Source organism: Exophiala viscosa (assembly GCF_022695815.1).
Source record: "Exophiala viscosa unplaced genomic scaffold EDD37scaffold_1, whole genome shotgun sequence".
NCBI lineage: Eukaryota > Fungi > Ascomycota > Eurotiomycetes > Chaetothyriales > Herpotrichiellaceae > Exophiala > Exophiala viscosa.
Genome location: NW_026944353.1, coordinates 1,670,536 through 1,693,080, shown reverse-complemented (window position 1 = coordinate 1,693,080; position 22,545 = coordinate 1,670,536). Strand labels below are relative to the sequence as shown.

The 22,545-nt window shown below is 52.0% G+C and overlaps 12 protein-coding genes across 12 annotated transcripts; 6 read left to right on the top strand and 6 right to left on the bottom strand.

The window, feature by feature from the left end:
- Window positions 1–93: 93 nt before the first annotated feature.
- Window positions 94–2,025, bottom strand: EDD37DRAFT_31675 (uncharacterized protein). Its single transcript, XM_062811390.1, has one exon. It carries the CDS (start codon window positions 1,872–1,874, stop codon window positions 345–347), a length of 1,530 nt encoding a protein of 509 aa, XP_062674890.1. The 5' UTR covers window positions 1,875–2,025; the 3' UTR covers window positions 94–344.
- A 1,574-nt stretch (window positions 2,026–3,599) lies between these two features.
- EDD37DRAFT_615801 (uncharacterized protein) lies at window positions 3,600–5,022 on the top strand. The gene is made up of 2 exons (XM_062815624.1): window positions 3,600–4,194; window positions 4,247–5,022. Exons 1-2 carry the CDS (start codon window positions 3,725–3,727, stop codon window positions 4,809–4,811), a joined length of 1,035 nt encoding a protein of 344 aa, XP_062674889.1. The 5' UTR covers window positions 3,600–3,724; the 3' UTR covers window positions 4,812–5,022.
- A 343-nt stretch (window positions 5,023–5,365) lies between these two features.
- On the top strand, window positions 5,366–6,260 carry EDD37DRAFT_644775 (uncharacterized protein; the record flags this gene model as incomplete). The annotated part of the gene is made up of 3 exons (XM_062817545.1): window positions 5,366–5,438; window positions 5,525–5,609; window positions 5,708–6,260. 3 exons carry the CDS (start codon window positions 5,366–5,368, stop codon window positions 6,258–6,260), a joined length of 711 nt encoding a protein of 236 aa, XP_062674888.1.
- Window positions 6,261–6,331: 71 nt separating this feature from the next.
- EDD37DRAFT_32062 (alcohol dehydrogenase) lies at window positions 6,332–7,789 on the bottom strand. Its single transcript, XM_062811446.1, has 3 exons — window positions 7,408–7,789; window positions 6,740–7,346; window positions 6,332–6,678 (listed from the first exon to the last, which is right to left on the bottom strand). Exons 1-3 carry the CDS (start codon window positions 7,582–7,584, stop codon window positions 6,404–6,406), a joined length of 1,059 nt encoding a protein of 352 aa, XP_062674887.1. The 5' UTR covers window positions 7,585–7,789; the 3' UTR covers window positions 6,332–6,403.
- Window positions 7,790–8,462: 673 nt separating this feature from the next.
- EDD37DRAFT_558650 (40S ribosomal protein S7) lies at window positions 8,463–9,164 on the top strand (the record flags this gene model as incomplete). Its single annotated transcript, XM_062813760.1, has 2 exons — window positions 8,463–8,624; window positions 8,712–9,164. 2 exons carry the CDS (start codon window positions 8,463–8,465, stop codon window positions 9,162–9,164), a joined length of 615 nt encoding a protein of 204 aa, XP_062674886.1.
- Window positions 9,165–9,473: 309 nt separating this feature from the next.
- Window positions 9,474–10,550, bottom strand: EDD37DRAFT_644772 (biotin synthesis protein BioC; the record flags this gene model as incomplete). Its single annotated transcript, XM_062817544.1, has 1 exon — window positions 9,474–10,550. The coding sequence occupies one exon, from the start codon at window positions 10,548–10,550 to the stop codon at window positions 9,474–9,476; it is 1,077 nt and encodes a 358-aa protein (XP_062674885.1).
- A 172-nt stretch (window positions 10,551–10,722) lies between these two features.
- EDD37DRAFT_31594 (dynactin 4) lies at window positions 10,723–12,696 on the top strand. Its single transcript, XM_062811378.1, has one exon. The coding sequence runs from the start codon at window positions 10,849–10,851 to the stop codon at window positions 12,544–12,546; it is 1,698 nt and encodes a 565-aa protein (XP_062674884.1). The 5' UTR covers window positions 10,723–10,848; the 3' UTR covers window positions 12,547–12,696.
- On the bottom strand, window positions 12,662–13,575 carry EDD37DRAFT_31307 (actin like protein 2/3 complex, subunit 5). Its single transcript, XM_062811360.1, has one exon. It carries the CDS (start codon window positions 13,350–13,352, stop codon window positions 12,777–12,779), a length of 576 nt encoding a protein of 191 aa, XP_062674883.1. The 5' UTR covers window positions 13,353–13,575; the 3' UTR covers window positions 12,662–12,776.
- Window position 13,576: 1 nt separating this feature from the next.
- EDD37DRAFT_31306 (alpha-ketoglutarate-dependent 2,4-dichlorophenoxyacetate dioxygenase) lies at window positions 13,577–15,073 on the bottom strand. Its single transcript, XM_062811358.1, has 3 exons — window positions 14,746–15,073; window positions 14,011–14,690; window positions 13,577–13,955 (listed from the first exon to the last, which is right to left on the bottom strand). The coding sequence occupies exons 1-3, from the start codon at window positions 14,896–14,898 to the stop codon at window positions 13,805–13,807; spliced, it is 984 nt and encodes a 327-aa protein (XP_062674882.1). The 5' UTR covers window positions 14,899–15,073; the 3' UTR covers window positions 13,577–13,804.
- Window positions 15,074–15,249: 176 nt separating this feature from the next.
- On the bottom strand, window positions 15,250–17,291 carry EDD37DRAFT_603902 (uncharacterized protein; the record flags this gene model as incomplete). Its single annotated transcript, XM_062814695.1, has 8 exons — window positions 15,250–15,756; window positions 15,806–15,897; window positions 15,945–16,074; window positions 16,116–16,205; window positions 16,266–16,779; window positions 16,846–17,010; window positions 17,035–17,116; window positions 17,138–17,291. The coding sequence occupies 8 exons, from the start codon at window positions 17,289–17,291 to the stop codon at window positions 15,250–15,252; spliced, it is 1,734 nt and encodes a 577-aa protein (XP_062674881.1).
- A 133-nt stretch (window positions 17,292–17,424) lies between these two features.
- EDD37DRAFT_615759 (fungal-specific transcription factor domain-containing protein) lies at window positions 17,425–20,103 on the top strand. Its single transcript, XM_062815623.1, has one exon. The coding sequence runs from the start codon at window positions 17,794–17,796 to the stop codon at window positions 19,693–19,695; it is 1,902 nt and encodes a 633-aa protein (XP_062674880.1). The 5' UTR covers window positions 17,425–17,793; the 3' UTR covers window positions 19,696–20,103.
- A 126-nt stretch (window positions 20,104–20,229) lies between these two features.
- EDD37DRAFT_689708 (aminotransferase class 3) lies at window positions 20,230–22,068 on the top strand. The gene is made up of 2 exons (XM_062819989.1): window positions 20,230–21,893; window positions 21,949–22,068. The coding sequence occupies exon 1, from the start codon at window positions 20,388–20,390 to the stop codon at window positions 21,852–21,854; it is 1,467 nt and encodes a 488-aa protein (XP_062674879.1). The 5' UTR covers window positions 20,230–20,387; the 3' UTR covers window positions 21,855–21,893; window positions 21,949–22,068.
- The last annotated feature ends 477 nt before the right edge of the window (window positions 22,069–22,545 follow it).

Below are 22,545 nucleotides of genomic sequence, written 5' to 3'. Positions count from 1 at the left end.
TTGGTATTGCTACAAGATTATATACAAAAGTGCAAATGTTCAACCGTCGCTGAACTCGCAATGATGGTCTCAAAACGGCTGAAAGCATGGTGTCAAGGCCAAGCTTGTTTTACAAGGTGTCTGCAACGTGTCTTTTGGTGACGTCTCGCATGACTTTGTTGCAGTGGCTTAAAAGAACATGCGTTCAAGCAATAGTATAAATCTAATGCCTTGGCTGCTTTGTCGGATTGAGGGATGCAACAGGAGGTCTTGCTAGAAGCCAGGAGAGAGAAAGGTGTGCATCTTCGGGTAGCGGTGACAGCAGTCGAGTATCTGGTCTGGCTCAGCATTGTTCTATGCAGTGACTAGCCTCTGTAGGCCCTGCGCGTTCTGTCGACCATGCTCGTATTGTTGATACTTTTCGTGTTGCCGGTCCTGCTCATGTTGTCGGTCCCTCTCAGGTTGTCGGTCCTGCTCATGTTGTCGTTCCTGCTCAGGTTGTCGGTCCTGCTCAGGTTGTCGGTCCTGCTCAGGTTGTCGGTCCTGCTCAGGTTGTCGGTCCTGCTCAGGTTGTCGGTCCTGCTCAGGTTGTCGGTCCTGCTCGTGTTGTCGATGCCGCTCGTGTTGCTGCCAGCCCTATCGGCGTAAGATTGCGCAGCCCCAATTTGGGGGAACGGAGACCACGTGGCAGTCTTCATCTTCCTCCCAGCGTTGACAGGAGGATACTCCGGAGGGGGTGGCTCAAGTTCGCCTTCCGGGCGCTCTTCATCAACCACGTAATGTCTATACTCGGGCTTCAAATGAGGTGCCTTCGTTTCCCAGTTCCATGTCCGCGGTGTCATGTCAGTGGGCAAGGCCCATCCTGCGGGCGCGGGTATTTCCACCTTTTGCCCAGTCTCTTCATCGTAGTAGAAATGACGTGGGGGTAGAACTTCGACAACCCGCACGGGTTGGACGTATGTGTAGAAGTGATGTATATGGAGATCTCGTGAGATCTCGTCGCGGATGACTTTCACCGTATGCTGTTTGACAACTTCTTGTGTCACCGCAGGATGGAAGACTGTTTCAACGTCGGTGTGTACCTTAGACCCCAGCTGAAAGTTGGAAGGGAGCTGGACATGTTGGCTGGACGGTCGGACAGAGGTCTCTTCTTGTGACGGAGACCACGTTGAGCCTGCTGGGCGGAAGGCTGTTCCATTGGACATGTCTGAGGTCGAAGGAGTGTGGTGGAGTGGGTTCAAAGGAGAAGGATCGTAGGGTGCCAAAGGTACGTGACGGGGTGTCCTTGGAGTGGTGGCTCCCTGCTCGCGGGAAAGACTCGTGGAGGAGAGTGAAGGGACGTTTCCTTTGGGTACGGAAGTCGGGAGTGTGTCTTGGGATGGATAGGTTCGGGGTCTCAGTGGAAGAGCTGATGGAGGAGATGACTTGGCGTGGTTGGTGGTCTTGGTTTGGCTTTTCGCAGTTTGGGGTCGATGAGCCGTGTGAGAAACCGAGTTTTTACGGAGAGATGACGACCGTTGAGGAATAGCTTGATCTGGGAGTTGAGGCAAGGCTGTAAGGCTTTCTGGATGATCAAACGATAGTCTCTGGTTCTGGTTTTTTGTGTGGAGAGGTTGGGCCATATCCGTGGCGTGCTGGGGATCTGTCAAAGCGTACGAGGAAGGCTGCTCTCGCATACGACTTCTTGACGGGAAAGACCGAATGACATATTGGGGAGGAGTCGTAGCTTCATTTTTCCGGGCATTATTGGATGGGAAAAGGTAATAATGATTGCGTTTGACTTGTCTCGGAGTAGTACTCGTCGCGATACCTCGTGCTGTGTTGCTGTTGCCGGTGGTGGTGCTGGTGCTCGTACTCGAGGTGCTGCTGTGGGTGCCAGTGGCTCCGTTATGCATGACGTATGAATAAAGAAGCTGTGCGGGAGCCTCCACCAAGCTGGCACGGGCAAGTTTGTGTCTCAAACCCAGCCACACTTTCTTCTCTCCTTCTTTTTTAACGTAACGGCTGTCAGAGATGTCGTCAAACCCACTCACGCAGAAACTACCACTCGATCTTGCTTTTGATGAAGAGTCAAAGCGTTTACCATGACGCGCCAAGGTTGTTTTTGATCGGTTCTAGAACCAAGGAATTTGGAACGAAAAAGAAAATTGCGACTTCTGCTATCTGGCCCCGACTTGGATTTCGCTTGCGCCTCCTGACTACCCAGAGGTCCCAGACCACCAGAAGTCCCTAAGAGTAGAACTCGTAAGCGATGCAAACTTCACATGGCTGAACCGAGCCACGGGAAGCTTAGTTCGCAGGCTAGACCAGCCGAAATGGCCTCCCTGACTCCCAATCCCAGTCCCGGGCCCCTGTTCATTAGGCTCAAGCATGCCCAGCTGGACCAGGGGGTTATGAAAAAAAGATGCCCATGTTTCGCTCGATCGGCAGTGGACAGAATTTTTGAGGAAATCCATTGCGCCCAACCTGAATACATGATTGGCCCGATGCCTTTTGGATAAACAGACCAGTCTGAATTGAGTCGCTGGTATACACTACCTGAGTAATTCACATTGTCGGGCTTCCCGGATTTGTGGTGACCTGGCCACCGGTCCCGACGATTTGAGAGCGATCTCTAACCGCGCTGTCGATCAGGAAGGTGTTGGAAAAATGTCATTCTACAGTGACTGTGCCACGGTGGTACCGTTGTACAAGCACAAGCACAAGCACAACCACAACCACAACCAGAGCCTGCCTACAATTAAAGGTGACACCTATGACGATGGCCAGCAAACAAGAACAACCCCTCCGAGGAGGAAACTCTCAGTAACCCCTCAGTATAGTGTTTATGCCAGTCGACGAGAACAGACCGCATTCGGAGCGAGCAATCGTCACAGGAAGAGAAGAAGCGTGGAATGAAGCCTCAACTGACACGGGAATGTACCCCTGTTGTGGCTTGACACAACCCCCATTCGCTGTGAGATTTGACAGATTGGGTGTTAGTCTGCCTAAGCGCTCGAGCCAGGCGGTTTTCGCCTCCCCCACAGTACCTTTTGAATGCCGTTCTCACGCCACAGCTATTTGATATGACCTCAAAAAGAGACTTTCATCATTGCGATGCATCATGACGCACGAAAGCCTCCATCCTGCATCATTTTGGTGAGGGTTGCCTTGGGTGAAATCTTGTTTTGGGCCCGGCAAGACTTGTCTGTGCGGTGTTGGGGACCACAGCTCAGTGCATCCTATCCTCCGGCAGCAGCCCGTGGAATTGACATACAGCAGCGGGTGAACAAACAATGATTTTTAGTTGATGCGAGAAATTGTGCTTCTAGAGAGCCTAAGGAGTATGAACCTGAGGCACAGCTGGGCATCGTGCAGTTCGTGAGGTAAGTTCCGTTAGCGAGTCCAAGCTCGATTATCCGGTCCATGTTTCCACTGTGAGATTGGAATCCTCCAGATCGATCGACACTGGAGCCTCGAAGGTCGGATGGTAGACGCGACTCTCGTCACCAATCGATTGAGCCTATGCTTTCGGTGACGACGTCTGGATCTCCCTACCTCGGGTTAGTGCAGGTTTAGTTGGTGCACCATGATATCACTTCTTTCTGGAAAATGACATGGTACCTCAACTTGTCAGTTCCTGCAGGGCATTACAGCATATATTTGACCTACTTCCCAGACTCTACGAACTCAATCAAGATACCTTTTCTACCTATCCAACATACTCGTACCCAATCAACCAATCAACCAACCTACAACCGTCAACATGGAAGCAGCAAGAGCAGCCGTCAACAAGATCACCGGCAACCGGGGCCACCACACCACCGTCGATGAGACCGTCAACCCCGCCGTGACCCGGGAGGTCGTCAAGCCCCACGTACACGAGGAAGCCACTCAGGCCATTGACCGCGAGGTTCACCAACATCATTACCACACCACCGTTCAGCCCTTGACTCACCAGGAGACTCTCCCTGAGAAGCACACCCACAACATCCTCGCCGCCGAGGAGCGCGAGTTCCACCACGACAACACCAAGGATACTGAGGCTAAACTCGCAGCCGAACTTGGTCACTTCAAGGACACCAGACGCGTCGAACAGGTTACTCAGACACAAGCCACTGCTCCCACTGTCACTGGCGAGCACGTCCACCACCACGTCCACGAGACTGTCGTGCCCGTTGTTCACAAGGAGATTATCCAGCCAGAGGTTATTCACACCACCAAGCCTATCCATGAGTAAGCCATGCCATTTCTTGCACTTTTGAACGAGTTGCTAACATTGAGATAGAACTCACCATGCCGCTGCACAACATCACGGACTCTCAGCCCTTCCTATGAAGACCCTTGACGAATTCTCCAAGGCCGGCGGTGTTCTGGCCGGCGGCAAGCACGGTGCTCACGAGGAGTATGACGGCCCACCGCGCAAATACAACGAGAAGCTCTCCACCACCTTCGACAAGCTCGGTCTTGAGGCCAAGGAAGCTCTGAGTGGCCACCACCACAGCGGTACTACCGGCACCACCGGCACTTCTACTGGCGGCGGTCTGACTGGTTCTCACCGCCAGACTGACTCTGGCTACGGCGGTGTTGACAACGGTCTTGAGGGTCGCGAAGCTGGCTTGACCAGTGGCAGCACCGGCTATGACAACGAGCGAAGCAGCGGACTTAGTGGACGCGATAACTATGACAACACCCGAGGAACTAGCGGAACGACTGGTGGTAATTTCGGCAAGATGACTGACCACTCGAGAGGAACTGGAACTACCGGTACCACTGGTGGTGCCAGCATGAAGGACAAGTTGGACCCTCGCATCGATGCTGACGGAGATGGTCGTCGGGGTGTCGGAAACTAGAGCAAGTTTCCATTGCAAGCATTATACCAGCGGGGAATTGTTATTGCGTCGTTGTACGTTTGGGCGATTCAAGAAGGATGTTAGAATACGCATACCCCCGTGTCTGCTAGCTATCATGACTTTATGACGAAAAGTCTCAAGAGACTATTGAATCAAATACCTTGTATAGTAGTCACCAGAATTATGGAAAATTTGGACCCATTCAATTGTACCCCTCAATCTTGCTAACCTCGGTTATACTATCATTGCTCTTCATATCGTCGAATCGACGTCGACTCGATTATGTTTACCTAAGCCAACGGAGTTGAGCCTCCGCGCAATTCGGCACGAAGCACGATGTAGGCCGACTCAACCACTCATATATGTCAATCGCCAGCGCTGTGGCTATTTCTGCTTTAGCCTTGTTCCTGCCATACATGAAAGTTTTGCCTATCCGATCGGTGACCCCAGTTTCGGTACCTTCATTGCCTTGTAGAGCAGTATTGGGCTATTTTTGTCATTTCCGTCCACATCCAACCAGGGTCGTATCAGCAAGTCGAAGGCACAGGCACACAATGTCGAGCGAACTCATCTTATACGATCTTCCCTCGAAGCAAGGGACCAGCTGGAGCTATAACCCATGGAAGAGTGAGTCGTCTATGCCCCTGATGTTTCCCTCCCAATATTACAACCAAGCATCCTAGTATGTTCCTGACGAGCTCTTCCTCAAACAGCAAGATTGGCATTGAATTTCAAGGGCATTCCCTACAAGACAGAATGGACAGAGTATCCAGACTTGCAACCCAAGTTTGAAAAGCTGTAAGTGTTGCACGTTACGCACATCCGCAGCCCACGGATATTGAGTGTCTCTCTATGCGAAAGCCAAAGTCACAGCTATCCTGACCTCTCTGTCGCAGTGGCATCCCGCCTGCCTCGACCGGCATGAAATACACTTCCCCCACCGTCAAATTGCCCGATGGCAACTACATAATGGACTCGCGCGCCATCGCCGACGCACTGGAGAAACTACAGCCCAGTCCGTCACTGCATCTGGACTCGCCGTACCAGGCGCGCATCGAGAAAGTCGTGCCCGATCTAACGAACAGCATCCGCCCCATCTTCATGCCGTTGGTGCCCAAGACATTCCTCAACAAGCCTAGCTACGACTACTTCCTTGCCAGTCGTGAGAAGATGCTTAGCATGCCCCTCGAAAAGTACGCGGAAGGCGCGGATGCGGCGTTCGAGAAAGCGAAGCCTTATATCAAGCAGCTGGGCGACATGCTCAAGGAGAACGAGGGTCCGTTCTTGGAAGGCAAGAAACCTGTCTACGCGGATCTGATGATTGTGGCGATGCTGAGGATGCAGGCTGGGCTAGGGTATGCGGAGAAGATTTTTGATTGTGAGGGTGGGAAGGAATTGAAGGCGCTTTATGAGGCTAGTAAAGAGTGGTTGGAACGGGAAAGTCACTAGACTCGCGTTGAGAGAACGTACGACGGGTGAGGTCAAGGGTTTCTAAGCTAAGTGTATATAGGGCTCATGCTCGAGCGTTCAAAAAACCCCCATTCGGTGATCTACGGCTCTAGTTTTTCTGTGATATCAAGGTGGGCTACTGGCTATAGCTGAATGACCACCTTGCCAAAGTTCTTCTGTTCCCACTGGTACTCGTACGCGTCTGGGGCGTCTTCGAATTTGAATACCTTCTCGTCGACGATTGGATGGATGTTGTTGGCGTCAATCGCGCGGTTCATGGCGTTCAACTGTGCTTTGGAACCGATCAGGATGCCGCGGATGATGCACCCAGCCATCAAAGAGGCGAGGGTGCCTGGATCGTCCTGGGATGGCCCGCCGAGGAAACCGATGACTGCGATGACACCTTCGAGTTTGATTGCTTGGGGTCCGAGTTAGTATCGAGCTGACGATTCAAAAGACAAGAGGGAAAGGTAGCTTACCTTTCAGAGACTGAGCCATCGTGCCAGGACCGCCGACTTCAACGATGATGTCGACACCGGCCTTGCCTGGGGACAACCTCTTGGCTGTCTCGCCCCAGTTGGGGTCGGTCTTGTAGTTGAGGACAATGTCCGCGCCCATCTTTTCTAGACGCTTGGCCTTCTCATCGGATGATGTCGTTGCGATGACGGTGGCGCCGGCGGCTTTCGCGAATTGGATTGCTGCCAGAGAAACACCTCCCGTTCCCTGGGTCAGGACGGTCTGTCCAGGCTGGAGGGCTTTAGACTCGAGGCCGTAAAGGGCGTTCCATGCCGTTAGAGGAGCACAGGTTAGTGTCCCTGCTTCGGTCGGCGAGAGGTTTGATGGAGCACGTGCAAGACCAGACTCAGCGAAGACGGCATACTGGCGTAACGTGCCGTCGATGGCACCGCCGAGGCCGGTCCCGAGTGCTTCGGTAGTGATGGGACCATGTTGATGAGCTTGGTTGAATAGTGTTACAACCTTGTCGCCTTCTTCGAACTGCTTGACCTTCTTGCCCGTAGCCAGGACTCTGCCAGCTCCATCTGAGCAGGCGACGACCGGAATTCCGAGTGGTAGCGGGTACATGCCCTGTGAAAACATGTAAGCTCGGGTATTGCTTCGCGAATAGCCGACCCGAGGATATACGTACCAGAGGGATGACCAGATCCCGGTAGTTTAGTGAGACGGCTTGGATTTGGACCAGAACATCATTCTCCCCGAGTTCTGGAATGGCTTTGCCCTTCTCGAGCTTCAAATTACCCCGGAGGCCCTTTTCCTTATCGATACTCTGGATCACCCAGGCGTCGGTGGTCTTTGGTAGTGACATTGCGAAACCGGGTGTCGACAGTACAGGCTTGGGTGATCGACGTAGTGTGGAGGGTTTGAAGTAGTTCTCACGGCTGTGCAAGAGAGTATACACAGTATAATGTAGCGGCACAGTGGATGATATATAGAAACCTACCGGTCCGGGAGAATAAAGTTTCCACGGGTGTTTCTGGAAAATGATCCGCAAGGGAAGAAGAGGGGAATTGGCAATCGACGCTGAGGACAACTCTGATGTAATTACAAATGGCTGCCCGAGGGTAGTAGTGTCTTTGCAACCGACGCGTTACGGCTCGAGTTCCTATCCCAGCACGAGCTTCTACCTGCCGAAGCTCAATAGGCCCTTACAGTGCTTTCTTGACGTTGACTCTTGACGCAATAAAGCGACGCCCCACAAGTTTACTGACAATGGGGAATGGCTGCTTCTCGGGAGCATATTCATATGACCCAATCAAGAGGACATGACAGAGTGCAAAGGACTTTATGTGTACTTATGCAAGGCTCTCCATGGATGACCATGGCAGCGTCGATATTCGTAATGCCACATAGAAACCCGGGATTGTGTTGGCGAGGCAAAGGGGAAGAAAAGTTGTGTTGCAGTGACCGCGGGGACGAAGACCGGGTTTCGGCGTGGCAGTGGGCAGCGGTAGATCATATAGTCCTCAACCACAATATATGCTACAGCGAACCATACAGGCTTCTGCCGCTCTTCCCATTTGTGGGATTGATTTCAGCAAAAATCTTGGCTTGGCACTTTGCCTTGCGCCGGCTTGCTAAACGATCAAAAGTTGATTGACTTACAACTCAGACCAGTCGACCAGCAATCAGCAAAGTCGAGACAATTGGAGGTTGGAAACGAATACCAACATTCCAGTCGCAATCATGTCTCAACCAGCCCTCAACAAGATCGCTCACAACAGCCCATCGAGGCAACATCCTTCCGAGTTGGAAACCAGCATCGCGACTGCCCTTTACGAACTCGAGACCAACATCCCAGACCTGAAGGCTTCCCTGAGACCCCTTCAATTCGTCTCTGCTCGCGAGGTACGATTTTTCTAGCCTGAAAAAGCAGTCCTTTGTGCTGGTGTGGGAAGAAGACAAGAGCATAAACTAACAAACTCGATTCTACAGCTCGAAGTCGGCCACGGAAAGCGTGCCATTGTCATCTTCGTCCCTGTCCCTCTCCTCGCAGGCTTCCACAAGGTCCAGCAACGCCTGACCCGCGAGCTCGAGAAGAAGTTCTCCGACCGCCACGTTGTCATCCTCGCCCAGCGCCGCATCCTGCCCAAGCCTAAGCGATCCAACCGATCCCGCACCTCGCAGACTCAAAAGCGACCTCGCAGCCGAACTCTGACCGCTGTCCACGATGCCATCCTCGCCGATGTTGTCTACCCAGTTGAGATTGTCGGAAAGCGACTCCGAACAAAGGAGGATGGAAGCAAGGTCTTGAAGGTTGTCTTGGACGAGAAGGAGCGTGGTGGTGTCGACTACAGACTCGACACTTACTCCGAGGTCTACCGAAAGTTGACCGGCCGTGTTTGTGGCTTCGAGTTCCCATTGAGCGCTGCTGTCGATTTCTCATAGACGAGTCAACCAGGAAAAGATCAAATGCATGATGGGTGGTGATACAGGAGAAATCTTCAGTGCACGTTTAGACGACTGCGCTGACATGTTCGATGGTGATCAGGGCGTCATCTTGATTCATGGGCTGCAAAATGTGAACATGCAGAGGTAGCATTGTGCCTAGGTTGAATGAAACAGAAAATACCATTCAGTTTCACAGTTTTTCGCAGAGCATGGCTCTAGATGATTGCATGCCTCCATCGCGATATCACGAGGTTGGATTGGGGCTATTAGAGACAGTGCATGTCTTTTGTACATGGACTTGGTTTTCTATCGACTGAAATCTCCCCCACCAAGAATGTCTTTGATATTGACCTCTCCGCTTCCTCTTTCCAGAGGCTTCGGTTGATTTGCACCAGGTTTCCAGCCGATCATGTATATAACCCGAAAGGTGGCGGGTATCCTATCTTTTTCGTCGTCTTGACAGTGCAGTTCTCTGTATATGGCTTCGTTTGCCAGCAAAACATCCCGAGTCATTGGCCCACCCATGGATTTGAGAATAGCATTCCCTTCACCCATCGCCTGGACGTCTGTCATTAGAGCAAATGTATCCGGGTATTCAACCACAATATCGTCCACGTCAACAGTGAGAAGTGTAAAGCCAGCCCGATTTAGTAGATTACCCACATCACGAACATCCGCTAGGGGTGATATGTGTGGCGAGACACCACCGCGACGCTCGAGATCAGCCAGCTGTAACGAAGAGCGTAATTCGAAAAGGCTATCCCCGCCAAACATGGCGGCAAGAAAAGGAGCATCGGGTTTGAGAATATTATTTACGCTGGAGAGAACGGAGGGAAGATCGTTGATCCAATGTAACGACAAAGAGGACAGTACGGCGTCAAAACTGTTCGCTTCGTAGGGTAGTGCCTCGAGCGATGTCAGGACGTCCTGCGTGATCGGCACTTCTGGCGCAGGGAGCGAGTCATCGCGGTGGAGAGTCGTTGGTGAGGTCTCTGCGCATACAAGATGCTGGACACGTTCGGAGAGTGGGATCTTGGTCGAGGCTTGTCCCTCTGGAAGTTCTGGCGCAATCAATGGAGGTTTGGAAAGTGCTCGGGCGATGTTGCAGCTGTTTGCGCCGAGATCGAGAACTTTTGGGAATTGGCGGTCTATGTCGAGGAGACGGTCCACCAGTCGCTGTGCAACTTCGTCTTTCAGATAGTCGACTTTGCGACTGAACTCGGGGTGGGCGGCGGCTCGCTCTTTTTGTAGGTACTTGACATTGTCATTGAAGACTTTGAATGTTGGTGCACCTGGCGATTGCATTGCATAGGGCCTGCGGAAGCCTGGCCGCCGTCGAAGGGCCGGTGTGGGAAGCCATGGCCGTAGAGCTGGAGGCTTCATGCTGATGAGATCTGTGTAGAGTGCTCAGACAAGTAAATGCCTGGCATGCAGAGTGAGAATGATCAATTACTTCAATTGATGTTGATGATGTCAATCATATACACGGCCAGTCGCGGTAAATTTTGGAAGAGGGAAAGTCTGCCGCGCGAGTCTTTCACACCGCGTATGTTTTCGTCCAGCTGACTCTAAGTGACCAATAATGAGGACGGTGGAGGTAGGTCTTTTGGACATCCATATGAAGAAGATGATGATGTGTGTTCTCGTCATGAAAACATGATCAAAGTGACCGACTACGATCATGGCACTGGCGTTTCCATACACGTTCATCTCCTGCCCCTGTTCGGATGCATCACGGAGAGCATTGACTTCGAAGCGCTCATCGAGGGATGTAGACTTTGATCAAGAGATTCAAGATGAGGACGCTTTCGACCCCCGGAATCCGCGTTCTGCCTTTTCTCTATTTCCTCCTGAGCACCTGCTATATTGCGAAGAATGTCACGACATCAAATGCCCTCGATGTGTGACCGAAGAGATCAATGCCATCTACTGTCCGGATTGCTTGTTCGAAAGCCCGAAAGCCATGGTGAGAGGCGAAGGAAACAGGTGTCCCAGGAACTGTTTCCACTGTCCCATATGCACATCGCAGATGATTACTACCTCTGTGGGAGGTGCAAAGGATGGACCGTTCATTCTCAACTGCAATTACTGCATGTGGAACACGCTTGACATCGGCATCAAATTTGACAAAGCCACAAGCATCCGCAGCCAACTGGACGAGATCTCAAACAAGGGTAGACCGAAACCACCGACGACGATCTCTTCGCCCTATTCGGGCCAAGACGAACCCTGGAGGAAGTCCTCTCTTCCTCAACCTCCTTTCTCGCCGAGCGATCAGACTGAGACCGCTGAACCGTCAGATACGGCACAGACTACAATGGATGCAACGGCCAGGTTCAATGCGCTCAAAGCATTCTACAAAGATCAGATTGCCGCGATCTCCGACACAGATGCAGGCTTTCCGACCTCGGCCCTTGACATCAACTATTCCTCACCATCGTCCCTGCAACGTATCATGAACATTTACACCAACCGTGAAAACTCCCTGAAACGAGCGCGACAAAAGCCCAGTATCATGCGAGAAGCAAGAAGCGCGAGTGAAGGCCTCAAACTTGCAGAACCATCACAGTCCTTCGGTTACGACGCATCCCCAACACCCTTGCAGCGTGCCTTTCAGTGTCCTTCATTCATAGGCAACCCAGACGCCCAGAAAGCATCAAACCTACGACCAATGCCGACGATGATGCGCACCAAGCGCTCCAAACGCTGCGCAGCATGCAAGCACATCCTCACCCGGCCCGAAGTCAATATCAGTTCGTCACGCTGGCGCATCAAACTGATAGCACTGAACTACATCCCTTACGTGACCGTCAAACCACTCCCCGTGTCCGGCGGCCTGCCACCACCCGGGCCTGACGGCGAAGACACGATCCTGAACCCAGGCAAGACTGTACAATTCGTCATGACGCTGCGCAACCCCTTGTTTGAAGACGTCAGTGTTAGTCTGGGCAGTCCCAGCGTCACACCCGGCAAGCATGGCCACCGCGTCACGATTTTGTGCCCGCAATTCCAGATCGGCAGGAATAGCGACGCGTGGGATGATGCCCTGAATAACCCGCCGAACCGGGGCTTGGTAAATGCAGCGGGGGGCGAGCAGATCGCCGGGAAACTGTACGAGCAGGGCAGGAACTGGGCCAGCGTGGTCCTGGAGATTGTGCCGGCTAGTATCGTTAGGAAAGAGGGCGAAGAGCTGGACGAGGATGAAGATGTCATTGAGATCCCGATTAGGGTCAGGCTGGAGTGGACGGTCACGGATGAGGATGCGGGTATTGAGAGACGTAAAAAGGAGAAATTGCTTGACGAGTGCGAGGACGCAGATGACAGGAGGAGGGAGTTGAGCTACTGGATGGTCATTGGCATTGGGAGAGTGCATTGTTGAAGTCCAGTAGAGTCTGGTTGGGGGTGTTCAACGTTGTGTATTGAATGATACCCATATGAGCGTCTATGATTGATCGCAGTACCTCCGTCGCATTCAGAGCAGCCTGAGGGCTTTGATGATCGTATGGCCTGCCTCAACTTCCATACTTGTGAATTGATGTCCCTGCAAGAGGAACTCACGAAGATCCAGCGCTGTCCTGGTACGGGATGCCGGACTGAAATCGTATCATCTCATACCGTCCGACGATCCGACATGACTCTCACGATACCGCCCACACCGACCACTTCCGTCAACTTCTCATGCCAGCTGAGGAGGACGCTCATAACCTGTCCACCGCCGCCTTCTCCAAAGTTCCTGCTGTGTATCTGGCTGAAGCCGCTTCCGGTCGCTTGAGGGCTCATTCCCTTTCCACCGCTCCCACCTGCTCCGCTTGCCATGCCCTTGTATATGTACTTCATCAAGGTGTCTCCCAGTGCGTTTCCGCCTGGTTGTTCAAGTATCTCGTTTAATATCCTGCTAACGTCGCTTTGTCTGATGCCTTGAAGGACTTCGAGTACGGCTGCGAAGTGGACTTGCTTGGCTGACTCGTCGCCGGCTAGTGGTGCTGTTTCTAAAACGGATTGGAGAGCTCCTACACTGTCGCCTGCGCGGAGTAGTTGGCGGACTTGCTGGCCTATTTGTGCTGACTCGGAGGATGTGGAGGGTGCAGGTAGATTGGAGGGGAGGAGTGTGGTCAGTGGGAAATTGAGCGCCGAGTCGGGATCGTAGGCGTCGACGTCTATCGTCCGCCAGTTTATGTTCGCCATGGTGGAGGGTTGGAGGAGTCTGGCCCACGCAGGGGTCGGCGTTCTTGCCCAAGGGTAGGCAGATGGAGGCTCTGCTGCGGAGAGACTTAGAGCAGTCGAGGTTAGCGTCTGGTGTGTGCTTTTGCTTCACAGCTATAGTGCAACGAGGCACAAAGTCTATGTGTAGCTTCTGAACGAGAATGTTCAACGAATGCGAAGACCAATGTACGTGTAGTTCAATACCTCCAACGGAGGAGGGGTCCGCGTAAGTTAATGCCAAGTCTCAGCCTCGTCAGCCTTGCTGGTCTCTCAATCGCAGCCTTGCAACGCAGCCTCCTATTCCATCAACAAGCACATTGTTCAATCTCTTGGTTGATCGGATTCAAAGAAACCTCGGACTTGACTCTCTGCTTACGCGCTTGCGCCGGAGCTATCTTATGGCGACCCGACACCACAAGCTTCCATACGTGGTTCTACAATGCTGTGACCTCAAAGCCAGGTCTCTTCGACTCCGGTGCGTTCATACCCCACGCTTGACTGCTGGCATCATGCACAGTCGTTCTGCGCATGTCTCTTTTATATTTCCCAGCAAACGAGCCGCCTTCTGCACGGTGCATAACACATCTATCCGCAATGTCAGCATACAGGTCATCATCACCCTGGACTGTGTAGAACTTACGTGTTGTCCCAGATGATCAAGTCGCCAGGGTCGTTCCAGGGAATACTCAATGTATATTTGTCTTGGGTGGCGTGCGCCATGAGCTTTTCCATCAGCCCTGTGGATTTCTCGGAAGGAACATCGACCACATGATCCATGTGAGCGGCAATATACAAGTTCGTTCGGCCCGATGGCTCATGCTTCTGCACGATGCGATGTCTGTGCATAGGATACTTGTTGACATCGACGTCCTTGAAATACTCAGGCGCCGCTTTCTTGCGAGACGAATAAAGTGAATGCGCACCGATGTACTCGTGCTCCAGCAAGTCGGCCTTCAGCTCAGGGTCCAGCTCGTCAAAAGCTGTCCGCGTGTCTGCAAAGCCGGTTTTTCCTCCGGTATCTGGCGGCGGTAACTCGTGGGCTTTCAAGAGTGAGTAGGATGCCCGTCGTGGGTTGAAAGATGAGTCGACATGAAACAGAGCATTGCCTTTGTTATATTGAGACCGAGGGCTGTCTGGTGTCAAGACGTTGTTCGTATCTGGATCGATATTCCCGGCGTCGAAGAGCTCATAATATTCATATCGTGGCTTGCGACCATTGGTCATGTACGGTCTGATGTCGTCCAGGTCACCGAAACGACGAGAAAACTCGACATGACCTTTGTCATCGAGACCGGTTTTGCGAAACACTATCACGCCATACTTTTCGCTGGTTAGGATACGAATACCACACAGGCGTTGGACTCCAATGACTTACCTTGGCAGATGCGGCCAAAATCTCGTTGAATACGTCGTCTGGAATCGGCTTCGAAAAGTCCACACCTTCGATCTCGGCTGCAAAGGTAGGGTGGAGCTTCTTGATTTCCAGAGTCTTGAACTCGGTCTCCGGCGTGATCAACAGGCCAGGCATTGTGATGGCTGTGTACTATGAAGTATCTTCGGGTCAGATCTTCAGCAATACTCCTAACCAGATTACTGTCGATATCGAAGCAGCAAGAATCAAAACTCTCTTGTGCCCAGCGCAACTTGGCCGACATATAAGCCTATCCTCCGGCACTTCCCCGCTCACTATGAAAGCCATCTGCCGAAGCCCCATGTCACTACCTGGAATGGAACAACTTGGAGCAGTTTGGCAGCCTCATACTTCTCCACAGTCTATGGTGATGGAGTATTTGCGGGGAAAACAGCACTTCCCCAACATGGGTGGCATAATATGGGATGGCCGTGTCGCCTGCACATGTAATCACACTTCAATCAACCTTCATATCTCAAGATCACCATATTCTTCCTTGGAAAGCCCAGTCCATCTTACGAGGTAAGCATCAAAGGACTCGGTGTCTTCGATCTCACCGTGAAAATCACCGCCTCTGGTCTCAACATCTCCAGAACCATATATCTCATTGCTGGCCGCATCCTTCTCCTCTTTCAGCTTAGCAAGAATTGGATCAGGTTTCTTCGGGCTGGCAGATGGCTTATAGGGTGGGGGCACTGGCACTGGCGGAGCCGGCCGCCGTTGTGATGGAGCAGGCACTTTGCTGCTGCGAGACCCTTTCGATGGTAGTTTCTTGAAGAACTCCATATTCTGCCCCTGACGACGTGGATTTGATGGCCCAGGCCGGAAGAGCTCAACTTTGGGGTTTACGGCCACCGGAGCCGGCGAAGGACTAGCAGCCGTTGAATCTGCTTCCTTGTGTTCTTGTGGAGCGTTCTCGCCAATTCTTTCCAACGACTCGCTGTTGAGCTTGATCCGGTCGTCAATCTGATCAGTCTGTGGCATTGTCAGTATCATGAGGGCGCTGAAGGAGGGCATGACTCACTTTTGCTTCGGTGGCCTCTACTCGAGGTGGCCCGCTGGGAGCGACTTTACGGTCCTGTACCAAGGCTTCAACCTTGAAGCTGTCTTTCGCGACTCTTCCAGATTATCAACACTCTCATCTTCCATGGCGTCATTCTCACTGTCTGCTTCAAACACGAATTTTGCTCGTTCGGCAGATTTAGATGGCTTAGCCGACTGGGCACCTCCGAATGTTACGGGCGTGTGGGGGCCGGCCACTTGTGGTCTCCTATTGTCTACACCAGTCAGAGCCTGTGGTGTGGGCCACTTCGCTTCTGCCCTCGACAGTGTACTCCAGTGGCCGGACTGTACTGCTTCGATTTCCAGCTGAGAAATCCAGAATTCGAACTACGAACGGCCATGAGCGCGGTTTCATTAGGGTGCTGGGGACAATTGTGAGGAAGATGCGTTGGGCATGGCGTAAGCGCCTGAATCTTACGTACCACTTCTGGATGTTGAGCAAAAGCATCCATCAGAGCCTCGTCACCATATAGGTTGCGTAATGGAGCCCATTGCTCCCAATGCGCACCCAATATCCCACGGTGCAGCTTGTCTCGGAAGCCATGGGTAAGTTCGTATCTCAAAGCGTCAACCTCTGCAAGGAGGGTCTGCACTGCTGCTCCATGTTGCTGGATTTCAAAGTTGCGATACCTCAGGGTCGGAGGTGTTGAAATAGCACCGAATGATGGTTCTCCAGGCACCTTTGGGCTCCCTGCCGTTTCGCTGCCAAACACTGTGCTTATGAATGGATTCGCTACTGTGACCGAGTCCCTGTCTTTGCTCACGGCTGAAGAGCTTGGCAGAGCTTCTTGTTCAGCTTCATGGGCCGGGGTTGTTTCGGTGCTTGACTCAATAGACTTCCTCGCGAGCTTATACCTCTTCTCCGAATCATTCTTCTCCTTCATTAGAGTCTGGACTAGTGCTTTCTGATCCCTCAAACTACCCAATTCCCGATGACTGTATCGTGCATAATGAAGGTTAGCAAGTTCGAGCACGGCAAGCCTGGTACGAGTCTGACATTACCTCTTTGCTTGTACTGCGAATGTGAGCACCTGTAGCATCAGCAGCAGAGAGCTCTTCAATCTTTCCAAATTTGAGCGCAGCAATTCAACCTGAGCCTCTATGAATGGGAACTTGGCTCGTCGCTTCCAGCCAATGACAATCGAATTATTGGATCCTTTGCAGTGTCTAGCTCTTGAAAGATCCTCTTACAGCTGTCGATCAGGCCTTTGAGCCGTAGCAAGGGCGTCTTTTGTGCAGAGGTCGGCATTGTCATCTGTCTGAAGCTCCTTGCCTGGTTGCTAGAGCACTGCACCTGTTGCGGCAATGTCTTGGGAGATGCTGTCGATATCCTTGTCGGCGCTTTTGATCTTCCTGGAAAAGACGTATAATTTGACTGCAACACGTGCTCCAACGTCTGCGATTTGTATCACGCTTGCGGCAACTCCAAGTACTTCAAGGCCAGACATTGAGTCTTGCTGGCAGCAAGAGGGTACAGCGCATCAAAAAGTTCACCTTACATTGCGCCGAGTAATGAGGGGAGAGAATGAGGCTCATATTGTACGATTCGGTGCCGGGCAATGCTGTGGCTCAGCCTAATAGCCGCAAATGAGGTTGACACAAGGCTCACAGGGCTTGCCCCCAAGGCTAAGGAGGCCCCCTATGATTATTCAGCCAGCTTGGCACTACCAAGGGATGTAAAGACGGTCAACGACGGTCAACTAACTTAGGAACCTGGAAGGCGTCGTACTCAATATGACTCTCATTCTCCGGCACATGCGCAAACAGTACGGAGTATCTTTTCGGGGGAAACAAAGGTGCCTTGACTATGTGATCTCGGCAGGCTCGGTCTCCGGCGACGTCATGCAGTCCTCAACAACAGTTCACTCAGCTCATTTCTACAGCCAGACGACTATCAATATATCGTGAAGAATCCAGACGTCTTACGTCCTCCGACCAGCTGATTGTAACATGACTAAGGTCACCTCCCAGAGAACATTCACAGGATGCTGGACCTGCCGGCGACGCAATGTTCGCTGCGACAATACGGTGCCACATTGCTTACAATGTACACGATCACGCATTTCTTGCGAAGGGTACCATATTCGCCTCGTCTGGGTTGACTCGAAGACTGGAGAGTACCCTCCTCAACAACGACGGTCATATCGTTGCGATTTGACTTGGAGCGGCCATTCGCCGTGGACCAAACAGGACTTGGATCATCTGATTGAAGACAGCGAGAAACGACAATGTCGATGCACCTTGCATGGGATCCCTAGTCCGTTTTCGTCCTTTCATCAACATCACAAAGAAAATGAGACTCGCAGCAACAACGATGTAGAGGTCACGGCAGAGCTTTCGCTGGATGCGCGTGCAAACAATGAGAATTGCGAGCATGAAATTGGCACCGCAATGGCCAGAATTTTCGACATGGAGAATATGAGTGCCGTGGTTGACATCGACATCGACGCCCTATTTACGCTCGGTGATACTCACGAAACGAGACCGGAAGAGAGAGCGTGCTTTGACGGAAACAAGTCCCAGCTGACCATGTCGGAACTCATTCTGCACGAAAAGACGAGCCTGTTTGCCAGTCAGGACTCATGGGGGACGACTATGTCCATCATTCGACCTCCTTCTGCCTCCATGGTGCCGGGTGATCGCGAAGACAGGTTTCTATTTTCTCATTACGTTTCTCAAGTTTCAATGTTGATGATACCGATTGAAGATGGCGAGAATCCTTGGAAATCGACCTACCCATCCCTTGCGCTACAGGAAAGGTCGTCATGCAGCACACGCTCTCTATACAACGCGATTCTAGCCCAATCGGCGTTTCATCTAGCGAGTGTCAAAGGAGCGGAACGAGGAGCATGCGATAATGCACGGGCCGTGCGACATTATGGAACAGCATTACGCGAACTCAGGAATAGCTTGGCAACACCAACGGAAGAATACAGCAGTGTGCTGGCCGCGCTGATGACCGTCATTTTCGTGGAAACGGTATCCCAGGGACAATATCGGGCTTGGCGACACCACTTCCGAGGCGCCATGGGATTTGTCTCTCAATATCTTTCTCAGAAGCCTTGGTCTCTGTCACGAGATGCCTGGAACATCACACAGAGCTTTGTGCTTGACATGGTCCTGGCTTACACCGCAGTGCATCCTTCCACAACGACTGACCATATCTCCAAACTAAGTGGGATTTTGGGCAACGTTACGAGAGAGCCTCGTTTTGGTTTCACAATTGGGGGAAATGCCCGTCTGATCAACACGATCTACCGGATTTTATTGCTCGAAGAGCAATTCTCTGCTGCACGCTACCTGCAACATGGGCAACTTGCGAATGAGGATCTACATACACAGGCCGAGGAGATTGTCCAGGAGCTCCGAATTTCGCTGGAGGACGACGTTGACCTGTATATAAAGTATCAAGAAATCGGCAGCCTCAAGACGTTACCCAGAGCGCGGCTACTTGTCAAGCTCCATCTACAACTCTTCAATAAAGGTGTCTTAATCTACCTATTACGAATGGTCCTGCGACATCCACCAGCAGCCGTTGCCGACTATGTTGGTGAGGTACTCACAGATGCCATAGTCTTCCTCGACATGAACGGCGGAGAACCGTCCATATGGCCAGTCTTTGTCGCCGCGGTCGAGGCCTATACCCCCGAGTCACAGGCCTTGGCGGATCACTTTTTCGACGAATCCAAAACGCGGGGGACTGGCACTCGGGAAGAGATGCGGAGCGTGATCCGTCAGGTTTGGGCAGATCGTGAACGGTTGTCGGCGGAGCGGCAATGTAGTGTTGGGGGAATCGCTATCGACTGGCGCGAGGTTACAAAGAAAATGGACGTCGATATTCTTCTTCTATGACTCTGTGGCTGTTTGTTACAATCACAGGGTTGTGAGAATCATCTCAGGTAGCGGAAAACACCCCTGCTGGATTCTGGAAGTCTTCGATGCAAAATTTCTCCACATCCAGGATGTCCAATGCGTCCTACATCGGAACATGGCCGTTACCCTCCTACTTGAACAGAAATATCTAGAGACCCTACGTGGCAACCCAGAACGAGCCTAGTAAGACCCGTGAAGGGCTCCACCAGCCCCATTTATCATGTCAAGCCAGCACACCATCGTTGTGGACTACCTAACTGTGATTAAACCTCACAGATTGCCATGAGCGAAAGTTAAATCAAACACTGGCTGGCGCATAGATCTCCACTGTCGCCATCGTCGTAAAACGCCTAGATGATAGTATATGAATCGCAAATGAAGACACCCAAATCGAATCCCTAAAGGGTTAGAGAATTCGGGGCACAAGTAGCTCATGGTTGAGGAAAGATCCACACAGGTACCATCTTTGTTGACTGCCTGACATGGAGCAACGAACACAGATTCCTTCGTTGTAGACTGCCTGTTGGACGTGCACACATCGATCCGTGGCCGCTCATCTGGTGCCGTATATAGAGAGAGCAATTACTCTGAAATCGAATATCTCTACGGGATACATCACCGGCCCTGCCTGTTCTCGCTGTTTCTTGTTATTGGAAGAACGAAAGTCTACGATGCCTTCTCCAGGGCTATTCGCTGACGAGGAGCATTCGTACATTGCCTCTCAAGTAGCCAGCGCGCTCGCTTCGTTTGCTGCCAAAAACCCCAAATCTGCCAAAGCCCATGGCAATGCCACCGCGCATATGCCTGGAGGAAACACGCGTACCACGCTCTTTTCGAATCCATTCCCTCTGGCCATCAAGTCCGGCGCCGGTAAAACACTGACTTCGGTTGATGGACGCACATATATCGATTTTCTGGGCGAATACAGTGCTGGATTATTCGGACACTCGAATTCGCTCATCGCGGAGACGCTCATCACTGCGATCAGGAATGGATGGAACTTCGGCGGCGAGACTTTGGTAGAAAAGGAGCTTGCATCCAAAGTCACCAAGCGCTTTTCCGAGGGAGGTCTGGACTTGGTTCGTTTCACGAACTCGGGGACGGAAGCCAACACCCTGGCTATCGGCACAGCCATACACTGGACAGGGGGCCGCAAGAAGGTGTTGGTTTTCAGCAACTCCTACCACGGCGCCACCATGTTTTTCACCATGGATCTTTGCCGCTGGGTGCACTTCAAATCGTCGAGTCCGCGTCCAGCCCCGTTGGCATCGAACCTCCCACATGATTTTGTCATGGCGCCCTACAACAACGTTGCAGAGACGAAAACCATCATCGAAGATTTGCCAAATGAAAGTCTCGCGGCAATCGTGGTTGAGGCCGTCCAAGGAGGCTCAGGTTGCCGTCCCGCGACATTCGAGTTTCTTTCCTACCTGAGAGAGACAGCCACAAAGTTGGGAGCCGTGTTGATCGTGGACGAGGTCATGACGTCTCGTCTAGGTCCCTCTGGTGCTTTGGCAGCACACGGCCTAAAGGCTGATTTGATGACGTTGGGGAAATGGATCGGCGGTGGTATGAGCTTCGGTGCTTTTGGCGGACGAAGAGACATCATGGACGTCTACAATCCTGCCAATGGGGTGAACACGCTATGGCACCCAGGGACGTTCAATAACAATGTCTTCTCCATGTCCGCGGGTGTTGTGGGTCTGAATATTTACGACGAGCAAAAAGTACACGAATTCAATGCCCGCGGAGATCGGATGAAAGCTGGACTCACGCAGCTTCTGTTCGATACAGGCATCTATTCGAAAGAGCACGCTGAGCACTTGAAAGATATTCGAGAGATCGACAGCTTCGAGACAAGTACACGAGTGTACACAGGCAACGACGAAGTTGTCCCCCTGCCCAAAGTTCTCATCTCCGGGCGCGGTACCATGTTGAACTTACGTTTCACCGGTAGTGATGCTGGTCTGTGGCACAGTCTCTACCATCACTTCATGCTAGAACACGGCATCTATATGGCGAGCCGAGGATATACACCAATGAGTCTAGAGATTACAGATGAAGATGTTGACAGTTTCGTGGACCTTGTTGGGAAATTCATGGCCATTCATCTCGATGAGTTGCTCAGAAAGAAGTGATGGCATTGTTGTGCACAATGAAATATAGCTACCATCTTGATAAGTACTTTAAGATTTCTACTCTGAGTTCGACTGACGCGTGAGGCGGCTTTAGTTGGCTGACGATGCGCGATCGTGAAAACGTCCGGAACAGAATACGAGTCCTCCGAGGACAGAATTACGATATTTGCCACCCAGACTACCGTGAGGGACAGAATACAGAATTGCTCGAGGGACAGAAAGGCGATATTTGCCACCCAGACTACCGTGAGGGACAGAATACAGAAATCCTCGAGGGACAGATATCTCAATTTTGCCACCCAGACTACCGTGAGGGACAGAATATCGAAATCCCCTGGGACAGGATTCAGGGGACAGATATCAGTGCCGGAACGAGGTCTCCAGAGTGACCGTGCAATCTTCCTTTACATTTCACCTTCCATTGAGTTCCTGTCCGATATGCCGACTGGCCGGTGTTTGGAGTAGTACATTAGTATATCGACCTCCCCCATTGGCGCTAGAGCCGTTCACGCTGGCATCGAGCGAGAGGTCGCGCATCGGAGTGTCCGCGTCACTAAAAAAGGGATCTGCGAGTGTCTGGACCCTGGCTTATACCCGAAATCCGTGTAGGGCGAGGGGCATTTCAGCAAAGGCGTCTAAGGACTCCTTTTATCGTTGACAATAGCACCGCTGTGTTCGTAGGCTGCGTACC

What these genes read in the sequence shown, in the direction of transcription:
- EDD37DRAFT_615759 (XM_062815623.1), top strand. Translation starts at nt 17,794, where the DNA reads ATGACTAAGGTCACCTCCCAGAGAACATTCACAGGATGCTGGACCTGC.
- EDD37DRAFT_615801 (XM_062815624.1), top strand. Translation starts at nt 3,725, where the DNA reads ATGGAAGCAGCAAGAGCAGCCGTCAACAAGATCACCGGCAACCGGGGC. An exon ending in ACCACCAAGCCTATCCATGA is followed by an intron (nt 4,195 to 4,246) that starts GTAAGCCATGCC and finishes ACATTGAGATAG; the next exon opens with AACTCACCATGCCGCTGCAC.
- EDD37DRAFT_31306 (XM_062811358.1), bottom strand. Translation starts at nt 14,898, where the DNA reads ATGCCTGGCCTGTTGATCACGCCGGAGACCGAGTTCAAGACTCTGGAA. An exon ending in TTTTGGCCGCATCTGCCAAG is followed by an intron (nt 14,691 to 14,745) that starts GTAAGTCATTGG and finishes ACCAGCGAAAAG; the next exon opens with TATGGCGTGATAGTGTTTCG. An exon ending in TTGATCATCTGGGACAACAC is followed by an intron (nt 13,956 to 14,010) that starts GTAAGTTCTACA and finishes CATTGCGGATAG; the next exon opens with ATGTGTTATGCACCGTGCAG.
- EDD37DRAFT_32062 (XM_062811446.1), bottom strand. Translation starts at nt 7,584, where the DNA reads ATGTCACTACCAAAGACCACCGACGCCTGGGTGATCCAGAGTATCGAT. An exon ending in GGGATCTGGTCATCCCTCTG is followed by an intron (nt 7,347 to 7,407) that starts GTACGTATATCC and finishes ATGTTTTCACAG; the next exon opens with GGCATGTACCCGCTACCACT. An exon ending in GATGGCTCAGTCTCTGAAAG is followed by an intron (nt 6,679 to 6,739) that starts GTAAGCTACCTT and finishes TCGGACCCCAAG; the next exon opens with CAATCAAACTCGAAGGTGTC.
- EDD37DRAFT_31594 (XM_062811378.1), top strand. Translation starts at nt 10,849, where the DNA reads ATGGCACTGGCGTTTCCATACACGTTCATCTCCTGCCCCTGTTCGGAT.
- EDD37DRAFT_31675 (XM_062811390.1), bottom strand. Translation starts at nt 1,874, where the DNA reads ATGCATAACGGAGCCACTGGCACCCACAGCAGCACCTCGAGTACGAGC.
- EDD37DRAFT_31307 (XM_062811360.1), bottom strand. Translation starts at nt 13,352, where the DNA reads ATGGCGAACATAAACTGGCGGACGATAGACGTCGACGCCTACGATCCC.
- EDD37DRAFT_689708 (XM_062819989.1), top strand. Translation starts at nt 20,388, where the DNA reads ATGCCTTCTCCAGGGCTATTCGCTGACGAGGAGCATTCGTACATTGCC.